Genomic DNA, 12,370 nt, shown 5'->3' with positions numbered 1-12,370 from the left:
CAAAACGTACCAAAGACGAGGCCAAGACGAACTGAGGCGGGCGCCCACAGGGGACGGGAGCTTATGGGGTGGCAGCCCCCCGTGGCAGGAGGACGCAGGTGGAGACCCAGCTCTCCCGGTTCGCCTCGCCGCCACCCGGCCTCCTGCCAGCCCTCTGTCGCCCTCCCATCCAGCGGTCCCCCCACCGCTGGCCGTCGGTCTGCGCGGCGGCGGCGGATGGAGCTGGGCTCCGGGAAAAAGGCTGTCACCAGGTCCCCTCTGATTGGACGGCCGAAGCGTCCCCGCGGGCGCCTCGGCACCTTGCAGCAGGAGCGGCGCGAGTGGGAGGGAGAGCGCTCGGCAGCCGGGCCCCGCGCGCCGCTGCGCGGAGGGTGGGGGAGGGGGCAGGAGAGCCGGGAGGGGGAGGGCAGCGGGGGAGGCGGGGCCGAGGCGGGACCCAGTGGCCCCGCGCAGGGCGGGGAGGCTCGGCCACCGGCCCGCTGCGGGACGGACGCGCGAGCTGGAGCAGCACCGAGGCGGCGGCGGCGGCGCGAGCGGACCCCCGGGCGGCGCGGGCCGGGCTGCGGGCGCAGCCTCCGGTCCGGTGAGCCCTCGGGCCCCGGAGGCGCGGCCATGGCTGAGCTCAAGTCGCTGTCGGGGGACGCGTACCTGGCTCTGAGCCACGGCTACGCGGCGGCGGCGGCGGGCCTCGCCTACGGGGCGGCCCGGGGCCCCGAGGCGACCCGCGGCTACGGCACGCCGGGCCCGGGCGGCGACCTCCCCGCAACGCCCGCGCCCCGCGCCCCGGCCGCGGCGGCCGAGAGCAGCGGCGAGCAGAGCGGCGACGAGGACGACGCCTTCGAGCCGCGGCGGCGGCGGCGCGGGCCCGGGGGCGCGGCGGACGGGCGGCGGCGGCCCCGGGAGCAGCGCTCGCTGCGGCTGAGCATCAACGCGCGAGAGCGGCGGCGCATGCACGACCTGAACGACGCGCTGGACGGGCTGCGCGCCGTCATCCCCTACGCGCACAGCCCGTCGGTGCGCAAGCTCTCCAAGATCGCCACGCTGCTGCTCGCCAAGAACTACATCCTCATGCAGGCGCAGGCCCTGGACGAGATGCGGCGCCTCGTGGCCTACCTCAACCAGGGCCAGGGCCTGGCCGCGCCCGTGGCCGCCGCCCCCTTGACGCACTTCGGCCAGGCCGCCGTGTTCCCCTTCTCCGCCGGCGCCGCGCTGCCCTGCCCGGACAAGTGCGCCGCCTTCTCCGGGACTCCCTCAGCGCTTTGCAAGCACTGTAACGAGAAGCCGTAAGGGTCCCGGGCCGCCCCCTTCCGCCGCGCGCCCCCCATTTCCCCTGCCGCCCAGACTGTGTCACCCCGCCCCTACCGGATCCCGCCCGGGGGAGAAGGCGGCCCGACCTCGCTCCAGCCCTTGCGCCACGAACAGTCGGGCTCGCGGGAAAAGCAAAGCCCATCCGGGCGCTGGATTGAACGGGAGAGCTGGCCTCTGGAATCTAGCCGCGGAGCCCGCAGCGCCCACCCGGCACCCTCCCGCCTCCCCCAGCCATCGACCTTGAGGACGGCATGGGGGTGACCAACCGTGCTCTCCTCTGGGCACCGCCGCTCACCCTCAGAAAGAAAACCAGGGCGGCAGTGGGAGCGGGGACCGGCACACCCTGGCACGGATGTGCCTCCCCAGAGCCGCCCAGGGACTCGCGAAGCCCAGGGACAGAGCGGAGCCCTGCTTGGCGAGTTGTGGCCCCCTTGTTGGGCCTCTGGCGACGGCTGCTCTGCCAAACCCCAAGGTAGCCGTCTGCTTGGCCGTGTTCCTGGGGTCGCGCCTCAGCGCCTCACTCGGTTTCTCCCGCCTCTGCCCGCTCCACGGCCCCAGCGCCGCAGCAGCGCAGCTCCTGGATGCGCCCAGACCTGGCGCCGCAACTGTCGTTTGCAAAGGAGCTGGACCTTGGAGACAAGACCCTGGGCCGGTAGCTTTTCGGCTTTCCCAAGTCTGTTACGTTTATTTTCCTGCCTGCCCGGAGGTGTCTGCCTCTGGGGAGGGGGTGGGCTTGGAGCAGATGCTACCGCCCGGTGCCTCCAAGTCTGCATAGTGTGTCCCCTCAACAGCCCCGGGATCCCCAGCCACTGCTGCCCCCACCGGGCGTTCCTGCCGCGGCACCAGCGGGGCTGGTGGAGCTGGATGCAGACCAGTGCGTGCCCTCTGCTTAAAGGCGGCTGCCCGGAGGAGAGGTCCTGGGGTGTCAGGGGACGGCTTGGTCTGGCCCCGGTGACCGCCCGAGCCTCCTCCCCACCAACCCCGCGTGTTTCCGGGACAGGAGACCAGGCCAAGGTGAGTGCGCTGGTGGGGGTCTCGGCCTGGCCAGGGGTAACAGGGTCTCTTTTAATGTCATTGTGTCGATGGGGTCTGTGTCTTTTCTGTCAGTGTGCCACCAGCCGGGTCCAAGTGCCATGCACAGCCGGCCACCCGCCCTGGGGACCGAGCTGTCGGCGCTGGTTTGCGCCAGAGCGGTCCTGCGACAATATTCGGCTTTATTAACCCAATTTCCTCGGCTGTCGCTAATGCTATGCTAATAGGAAGAGGACCTGGCCCTACAAAGTGGCCTGTCTACAGCAGTTAACTTTAATTAATACGTCTCCAAAGGCCCTTTTGTATTTGCAAAATGAAGTGTGATTAAGCCTTATTCATAAAGACATATGCTGAATACTGGTTTTTGCTAATTTCCATATTTATTTCTTATTGTTTTTTCCCCCCATAATGGACTAGTTTATCAGTTTTGCACGTTAAAAAACTGGTTGGAAACTCTGTCTCAAATCGCTTCTAGACAGCTACGTTCTCAGGTGTCATGAACTTGCAGAGTCATTTCAAGCGGCCCTAAATTCAGCTTTATAAATTACTTTTCATGATCGGAAACGGCAGAGTTGCTTATTCTGGTTGAGGCAGACATGTTCAGTCCACCCTTTACATTCAGAAAAAATGTATTTGATTGCAACTAATTTTTAAAATGATATGATGAAATTTTAACATCAAATCGAACAGTGCTCATTTGTGACTGAACTCATAATTTCAGTTTTCAAAGAATTGTGTCAGTTTGGGCGACGTGCTTTTAAGTCAGAGTCGAGGAGTCCCTTCGTGGCTCAGCAGGTTAAGGATCTGGCGTTGTCGCTGGTGTGGCACGGGTTCAGTCCCTAGCCTGGCAACGTCTGTGCGATACTGGTGTGGCAAAAGAAAAAAAAAAAATCGCAGCGTCTAAGATGCAGACAGCTGATCCGTAAACAGCTATTCAGCTGTATGTGAAATAATAAGAAAAAGGTGAAGGAAAAAATCTCTCTGCCCCCTTTCAGGTGAAAAATAACCCATTTTTAAACGAGCCATTTAAGTCATCATAACTCCTTCCAATAACTTCACTTAAGTAAAAGTTAAATTCAATCTAAACATTTTTTAAAGCTGCAAAAACTCTTCTCCAGCCTCTCAGCGTGCGGGTCCCTGGGGTGAGTGGAGGAATGGTTCAAAGTGGAATTAGGTCGTTTCTTGACAGCTAACCAAGCAATCCAGTCAATCGGAATAAATGGCTGTCGGCTCCTCCCAAGTTTGCAGCAAACTCCTCGTGCTAAGAGAGCCTGGGCATTGGAAGAACTTTCCCAGCACAAAATGTCTAACACTCCCCGCCATGGCCGCGTGCCCCGAATATAATCAACCCGGGCCGTGTTGGCATTGCCTGCGTTATAAGCCAGAGCCTCTCTGGAAACTTCTGTTGGGGGTTGAGTGTCTTCCCCGAAGGCTTGCTCTCCCAGGGCTGGCACGAGCTGCTGGGGATGGGCTTGAAAAAGCTCATCACCCCGCAGCTGACCCCGAGTTCACCTTTCTCCAGCCGTCGGGGAGGAATGAAATAGGAAAGAGCTTTGCCGGTGGCTCGGATGTGAGCCGCCTCCTCACGATCCCGCTTAGGAAGGGAAGATGCACCTGCTGTGACCAGTGGAGCAGGTGTCTTGTGTTAGGCAGGATCCGAGCCGCCTCTGCGACCTACCCCACAGGTCACGGCAGCGCCAGATCCTTCACCCATGGAGCAAGGCCAGGGATCGAACCTGGAATTTCATGGTTCCTAGTCGGGTTCATTTCGAATGCGCCACGACGGGAACTCCAAGTGTCCTGTTAACAGTGGAGGACCGAGGTGTTAACAAAAGCCCTTTCCACCGCGGCTGCCCCGGCAGAGTGCCGGCCACATGTGGAATCTTAGTTTCTGGCGGCCAAGTGACAAAAGGAAATAGAAGCAAGTGACTTTTATTTATCCCAGCAAACCCCAGCTATTATCACTTCAACATGCAATCCATGTCTTTGTGCTAGGAGTTCCCATCACAGCTCAGCGGAAATGAATCTGCCTAGTATCCATGAGGACACAGGTTCGATCCCCGGCCTCGCTCAGTGGGTTAAGGATCCAGCATTGCTGTGAGCTGTGGTGTAGGTCGCAGACACGGCTTGGATCTGGCGTGGCTGTGGCTGTGGCGCAGGCCGGCAGTCACAGCTCCGAATGGACCCCTAGCCTGGGAACCCTCACATGCCGCGAGTGCGGTCCTAAAAAGAAAACATACATTTCTTATTTGTTCTCATTTAAAATGTTTTTGTAACCAATATTTTCAAATGATTAAGGAGATATTTTATTCTCTTTTGTGTCTTCAAACCCCAGCGTGTTCTGCCCTCAGCGTCTGCCTCAATTCAGAACAGCCCTGTTTCAAGTGCTGAGTGGGGCTTGTGGCCATCACGGTCACGGCAAAGGAACAGCACGGTGACAGCGGGTCCTCCGCGCTCCCACCGAGGGGTGGTCTGGAGCCAACAGAGCCTCTTCTTCTACTGACCCCGCCAATGAGGGGCTCGGCCGCGCTGGCTGCACGTTGCTTGAGCAACTCACAGACCAAGACTCCTTCATGCTCAGGTTACGAGCCGCGAGGCCTGGGGGCTCCGTCGCGGGCTCCGTGGGCCAGAAGAGGCAAGCTGCCCCGCCGGGGTCCTGCTCCCGCTTTTGTCCAGTGGCCGGCGTGGCCGGCGTGGCCCCGGTGCTTCTGGCTTTTGGCGGCGCCCGCCATTCTTTATGTCCACAGAGCTTTCTCTTCCTCCTGAGGAGACCCACGCGTCTAAAACGGCACCCTGGTCCCCGGCGACAGGTAAGGGCATCTAGCCTCCGAGGCAGAGCCCTGCCCGCGCCTGGCTCTGCCCCCAGGGCCCGGGAGGACGGCCACGCCATGGCTGCCCAGCCCACGCGGGGTCATGACAGACCCTCCCGGCCCAGGCACGTGGCTTCTGCCGCTGCTTTTTGGTGATTTCGTCCCAAAGATGGGGTTTCCTGTTCACTCACACAGATGTCCCAGGGTCCTGAGGGAGCCTTCTCGACCTTACGAGCGAGTGCAGACGCTTGCTTTGCCAAATTCGCCTGTCTGTTGCCTTGCAGGTTGGGGACGCTCTAAGAAGAGGCCCTGCCTCGTGGGGACAGACGCTGCTCTCCTAAAGCAATGGGGAAACGCACCGGCCACCACTCCAGCTGGCACAGCAGGCCTTGCGCCTCCCTCAGCCGTCTGAGAAAACTCCCACCGAAGCCTCGGAGCAGAGGCTCCTGGGCCCTGGTTAATCCAGCAGAGTGATTACAGCAATTTTATCATGCGAATTCGCTTGTGATATGTTTTAGTCTTTAATCGCTTTTGGCGTCCCATTGAAAGGGATAGAAACAGAGGGATTTACAACGTATTAAATCATTTCTCTAACAATTACCTCTCCAGGTTCATAACTCTGGACGTAATATTCCAGCTCCCCAACCGAAGTCCGTTCCGGAAAATTAGGAAGTGCATACACATGTGCAGATTTAACTCCAAAGGAACAAAGCCCACGTGACCATAGCTGCAGAAAGACGGAAATAATTAGCGAAGTTACCTTCGATCCAGCATCGCCCCGGTTTTAAAAAGGGCTGTGTGTTTCCCTGTCTGAAAGTGCCTGAGGCTCATGTATTCCCGTGAGGGTGTAAAAGCTTTTTTTGTGGCTCCCTGTGCGGGAAGACGGCCGGAATTACCGTGAGGTTAAGGTGAGGGTAGCCTTGTGAAATGCACGCATGCCAGGGTCCCTGAATGGACCGCCATTTCTCTTCCGTGGTCGGCCCTGGGGAGCCACCCGGCTGTTGCCTGGTCCGGACACAAAGACAAGCTGCCTGTGGCTCCAGGCATCTGTTTCCTGGGGACGCAGCCCTCCGAATGCAGCACAGAGCCCAGCCTGGGCCTGGCCAATGGCCTCTGTCCCCCACGACCCTCGAGGCCTCCTGGGTGCCAGCCAGCACGGGGGAGCCACCGGGGCTGCGCGGTCCTAGCTCGAGTCTGCGCAGGGAGAGCTCGCCTGCCCGCTGAAAACGGCCCGGGCTCCCCGCCAGCCTGCCTTCGCCTCCAAGCTCCGTTTTGTCTCCGCGATGAGTCCACAGTCAGTTGCTCTCCTGGGGGCCCTGATTGGGCCTGACGGGAGCCCCGTTTCCGGGTTCCACGTGGCCAGCCCTGGCTGCCCTAATGAGGCCCAGGCCAGCCGGGGAACCTGCCTTCAAACCCAAGACGCAGTCGGCCCCGTGAGGCTCTCCGATGGCCACAAAGCAACTGACAGGAGGTGTTTTTGTCGCTTGCCTCACTCTGCAGCCGGCTGGCTCGCGGCACCAGATCTGTGTCCGCGGCCCTCCCAGCTCTGCCCTGCCTTTGAGGATTAAAGTCCCGCACCTCCTGCACGCAGACGGAGCCGGCAGACACCAGGGCTCGTGAGTCAGGGTCTCGCAGTCGGGCCCAGCCTGCATCTGCCCAGGGATCCGACGGGAATCAGCCAGCTGGAGAGGGCTCACGCGACCGGGCCCACGTCACCACCAAGCAGGCAGGAGCCAGGTCCCTCCACCAAAGGATGGAAGGTTTGCGCAGAGCAGCCTGGACGCCGCCCACGGGCCGCAAGCTGGTCAGGAGCCAGCTGACCCCTGCGGCGCGGACACGCCTGCGGGTTTTAGCAAGAGGATTCGGAAACCCCACTGTCCGTGGGTCGCGTCCGGACTGCGGGTCGGAGGGGCTGCGTCTCAGCATCTGGACATGAAGACCCTCTTCCCTCCGGCACCTCCCTGACCAGCGATGCCAGCGATGCCAGCGTCCCCCCGTCCTCCCCCCACTGAGGATCCTGGGAAGGCAGAGTCTTCCCTTCAGACAGCAGACACACGCACGCGCGCACACAGGAGGGTGTTTATTTTATATTCAGGAGTCTGGATTTCCACGAGAAATGAAAGCCTTTCACCTGCTGCCAGGACTTGACAGTGACTGCCCTTCGTCTGCCCTTCGGCGTCTCCTCCGGGCTGTGGGGTCAGCAGGAGGCTCTCTGTCAGCTCCACCGCCACCTTCGGGACTGGGGCTGCCGGATGGCGTGGAGAACGCCATCCGGGAACAGAGGACGCCGCCGCCAGGCCGCGGCTCACACATCCGGCTCACTCTTCCTCTCAGTGGACAACAAGCTGGAGCAGCTGTTTCCTCTGCCTGAGTGTCGTCTGCACTCGCACACGTGTGCACGCATGTGTGTGTGCACGCATCCTGCATGTGTGTGTGTGCGTGCATGAGAGCGTGTAGTCGAAAGTCACGCGGTAAACAGTCCCATCCCCTGCCAAGGCCACATCGCGCCTGCGGGGACGGGGGTTGCACTGCCAGCGGCTATCCTGGACGGTGGGGGAGGCGCTGGGCGCAGCAGTCGCAGGGCCTGAGAGGAGGGGTCTCTAGCTGGTTTCAGGGGACAGTCTCAGTGTGGCCACAGTCAGGAGTGACTCTGCAGAGAGGCGTCAAGAACCACACGGAGGGGGCATCCCTCGGGCTGCCGTCCCTTCCAGGTCGCCCAGCCTGGCCTCAGCGCTGGGCCCTCCCCACTTAACCCGTGGCCCACCCGGTTTCCGCAGAGCGGAGGGAGGCCTGCCCGCAGGACAGAGGTCTCTGGGAGCCGGGGGAGCATGTCGAGGGGCCGCTAACTGAGATGCGGGAACAGGGAGTGGACGGCAGGCGACGGGCGGGGCCCCAGCCAGCGTGTTGTCGGGCGATCTCGCCCGTTTTCCGTCTAAGAAGGCTGCTCGAAGCAGTGGTCTCGAGGGGCCAGTGGCCTCAACGCGGGTGAAAGTGCCGCGCCCGCTCCGCGTCCTGCAGGGACAGGCGCCTCATTAACGTCCTGTCGGCAGCGGCTGCCCCGGCAGATGAGGGACACGGGCGAACCTTCAAGGTCCTGACTTCACCACGGCAGCTCACGACCGCGTGGACCTGCTCATCGCCGGGCCGTGCGACGCGCCCAGCGTCCCCTCCTCCCACCCAGCTGGGGGAACAACGTTCCCAGACGATGACCCGCAAGCAAGGTCAGGCCTGCAGCCGGGCTCCGAGCCCGCTTCCTCCTCGTCCGGGGCCTGGCGATGCAGCGGGGGCACCAGGGGGCTGAGCTGAGGTCCCAACGCATGGCTTCGCCTGTCCCCCAGCCCCTGCGCCCAGCAGCTTCGGGGCTCCATGTCTGTGACAACAAAGGGCGCTTTGCTGAAGGGCACGGTCCCCTCGGGCCCCCTGAAGAGGCCGCAGGTGGAGGAGACAGGGGGCGGCCCTCCCAGAGGGGGCATCCTCCCGTCCCTCTGCCCATGGCGGCGTCCGCATTCCTCGTGTTGCGACACCAGACTCACCATCTCGACCACTTTCAAGTGCGATTCGGCAGCGTCAGGTCCGTTCAGATGTCGTGCAGCCACCTGTTTCCAGGGCTTTGTTACTGCCCACAACTGGATATTCCAAACCAGGCCCGTCGATGAGAAATTTACACGCAGTAAAATGCACCCCTTTGATGCTGCCCCTCAGATGCTGGGAACGGGTGTGAGTCACGGCCGGTCAGGACAGAGAATCTGGCCGTCAACCCGGAAAGCCCTCTTGCTCACCTGCTGCCGCTTTCTGGCCCACAGGGTCGCTTTTGCCAGAGCATTGTCTACTGAGCTCACGGGGTGTGAGTTTTGGGGTCTGCCCTCTGTCGCTCAGCGTGACCTCAGAGGTCACCGTCTGGGAAGTGGGGAGGTGATCTCAGTGGCCGTAGGGGAGCCTCCTAACCCCCAGCATCATCCCCCCACCGAGGGCTGCGGGCCGTCGTCAGCGAGATCCTACTGTGCCCACCGTGGCGCTTTGAGCGTCAGGGGCCGTCTGCATTTTACAGAAGGATCCCCGCCCCGCGTGAGCCTCTGTGACGGAGAGAGACTTTGAGGGATGAAGGGAGCAGCCCAACCTCAGTCTTTAGGGGAAGGTTTCCAAGGATGGCCCTGCCAGCAATCCCGGGCAGCCCCGGACGAGGCCAGAATCCATGGCGCCCTGGATGCCAGTCGCCCCGACGGGGTTCCCCGACGGGGTGAGGGGCGGTGAGGGTTGGGGAAGGAGTTGCAGAGGCAGCCAGGCCAGGAAAGCCGAGGGAGTGAGAGGACATTGCCGCTGAGCTGCCCCGATGGCCGCTCGCCTCCAGGGAGGGGCCGGACTGCGTGGGTGTGTAGTGGGCGCCCTTAGGCCTGGACGGACGGAGATGGGCGCGGGGACCGGGCGCCGGGCAGCAGGTACCCCATGATATCACTGTTGCATAAACTCGGCACCCCGGGCGGTCGCTAAGCTGCCTGTCAGTTAGCGTTAACCTGGAGACACGCAGCCCCTTGCTGGGAACCACGGAAGATAAAGCAGAGACAGACGACCCTGGTGAGGAAGCAGGAATCGCTTCTGCCAGGGAGAAGGGACCCTGGCCGGGGGACAAGTGGCCAGAGACACGTCCCGCAGCCATTGTCTCCACAAACTGGGAAGGCGGCCAAGGGCTTTCTGCTGGTGTGCTTGTTTGATGGAGAAATCGTATGAAGTCTCTAACAGGCAAAGTGAGGTTAACGGGCTGTCAAGTCGGGGTAAACGGCGCGACCGCCTGGGACAAGGGCCCCAGCACCCCGCCTGCGTTGTCCCGCTCGGACCCCTGCGTGCCCAGGCCAGAGCCATCAGCGGGAAGCTATCTTCACAAACAGGAGGCATTTATAACCCCCTGGTGGCAGCTCAATTATTGGCTCGGCGGCGAGCAGACATCATGGATGAGGCTGTGATTGAATTTCCTCCTGTAACGACCCTAAGTAAATCTTTGCAATTTTCATTTTGTGGAGATTTAATATAGATGGGTGCCCTGTGGCTGGCTCCCCTTTTAATCCAACATCACTCATTAGATGGAGACGGGCAGACGTTGGTGGGCGAGGCCTGTGGGCTGAGCTGCGGACTGGCCAGCGAGAGCAGGGCCAGATGGACAGCTGCTGCCCTCCTTCTGCCATGGACGCTAATCTGAAACCTGGACCCGCTTCCACCACATCACGCACAGGAAATGCCCCAAAATTCCGGGGGGGAGACCTGGTCCGCGGTCCACACCGCTCTCCCCAGGTGCCTCTGGCCCAGAGCCTGCCTGGGACGCGTGGGCCAGCACGTCCCCCAACCCCCCCACCCAGGTCTGCTCCGTGCAAAGGCCCCTGGAAACTGGTGGGCTTCCCTGCCCACCTGGGCGCACAGCCCAGCTGGGGTTGCCAGCTAAACGCCAGCCAGTTGTTTGTAACAAGACTGTCGGAGATAATTGCGTGGCAAGTACTTACACTGAAAATGTGTTTCCTGATTATCTGAAATTCAGAGGGTTTTTTTTTCCTTTTTTGGCCACCCCGCAGCATATGGCGTTCCCAGGCCAGGGATCAGATCTTAAGGGGCAGCTGCGGCAACGCCACATCCTTTACCCGCTGCGTCAGGCGGGGGATGGAACCCGCGTCCCAGCGCTCCCGAGATGCCGCTGACCCTGTTATGCCCCAGGGTGTCCTGTACTGTCCCGGGCTGCTCTGGCACGGTGCCCAGCCCGCGCACGCTTCCCGCTGGGCCTCCCTGCACCACACTGGCCGGGTTCGCTCACGTGGCTGGGACTCCGCCCCGGGACCCTTCCTCCAGAGACCCGTGGGTTTCCTGGGCGCCAGACGAGCTGCAGAATAGCAGTCCCAGCGCCAAGTGAAAACACGGGGCCCAGGTTCCAAAATGATTAGGAACTTCAGTGACCGCCTTCTGGGGGGTGGGGGCTCCAGGTGCATTGCTCGCTCAGGCCACCGCCCATCAAGCCGCCCTGCTGCAGGTGGGGGCACGCAGAGCAGCCCGCACCCTGCCCGGGCCGCACGCCCAGAATGGACCCCTTCCTCCCACCCGCTTCTCCTCCATCCTGCAGGGCCCCTTCTCCTCAGCAGCCCAGAGACGCCGCACACATTCTGACACAGGTACACACAAATGTGCACACGTCGACACACAGGCTCCCGCCCGCACACATGCGTGTCCGCTGGACGCTGCTCATTCGGGGACGTGGGGACAGGTCCTCTGAGTGGAAAGGCAAGCTGGCCGCTTCTAGCCTCAGGGGACAGGTGCAGGCCTTGGGCCAGCAGTCCTGCGTGGGACCGCACCGCTCAGCAGAGAGGCTGAGGATTCGGGCTGTTCCCAAGACTGGCAAAGCCACGAGAAGCCCTGTTTACACAGCCTGAAACTCCGGCTCTCATGACCTCCTCACAGACGTGAAATCTCTCCAGAAGGGACGAGGCCCTGCCCACGGGGCCCCTGAGGAAGGAGCTGGGGCCGCAGGCAGGCGGGGGGAGCGGCTCCCCCCACCCGGAATAACTTTCTTCAGAACCAGGAAGTAGCGGTCACGGGCTGAGGGTGGCCCCCAACGCGGCGCCACAGCCTCATCCCCAGACCCCGCAAGTAGTACTGACATGGCTGAGGACAAGCGGAAATGATGTGGGGGGGACCACGGCCCCCGCTCCGAGCTGCCCCTGCTCCACCCACAGCCTGAACTTCCTCTGACCTTCGCCAGGTCCCAGGACACCAGCTGCCCCCTGCAACCTCAAGGGCTCGAGGTCGCAGTCTCAAGGTGGCAGCTATTTCTGCCCCCACCTGAGCCCCCTTAACCAGCGCCCTCGCCCCTCGCCCGCTCGGGCTGTAGCTCGAGAAGGGCGGCCCGGTAGCTGCCTGGCCCTGGCCTGTTTGTCTGGCCTGGGGCCCCGCGTCTGCGGTCTCAGGGGACACAGCTCAGGCACTCCGGACCACTCTGTCTCCCGGGCTGCAGTCCTAACCAACCCCAAATAAACACCCTCTTATCTCAACCAGTCTCCATTTCCGAAATGTTGGGGGACGTGGCAAAACGTGTGATGAATTTAAGGGTCTCGAGAAGAGGCAGTTACCTGGGCTGCCCGGTGGGCCCATCACATGTGTCCGTATAAGAGAAGGCCGAGGGCTGGGGCACGAGCCACGGCGGACAGCCAGAGCTGGCACGGGCAAGGACGACTGTCCCGGGAGCCCCG

The 12,370-nt window shown here is 62.1% G+C and overlaps 1 protein-coding gene across 1 annotated transcript; it reads left to right on the top strand.

Annotated features, from left to right (window-relative positions):
* On the top strand, nucleotides 604–11,620 carry BHLHE23 (basic helix-loop-helix family member e23). Its single transcript, XM_021078246.1, has 3 exons — nucleotides 604–2,322; nucleotides 4,676–5,150; nucleotides 5,435–11,620. Exon 1 carries the CDS (start codon nucleotides 613–615, stop codon nucleotides 1,285–1,287), a length of 675 nt encoding a protein of 224 aa, XP_020933905.1. The 5' UTR covers nucleotides 604–612; the 3' UTR covers nucleotides 1,288–2,322; nucleotides 4,676–5,150; nucleotides 5,435–11,620.

The sequence above is a fragment of the Sus scrofa genome, chromosome 17 (genome assembly GCF_000003025.6).
Source record: "Sus scrofa isolate TJ Tabasco breed Duroc chromosome 17, Sscrofa11.1, whole genome shotgun sequence".
Lineage (NCBI taxonomy): Eukaryota > Metazoa > Chordata > Mammalia > Artiodactyla > Suidae > Sus > Sus scrofa.
Note: the sequence above shows the minus strand (reverse complement) of the source record. Positions and strands in the feature narration are given on the sequence as shown.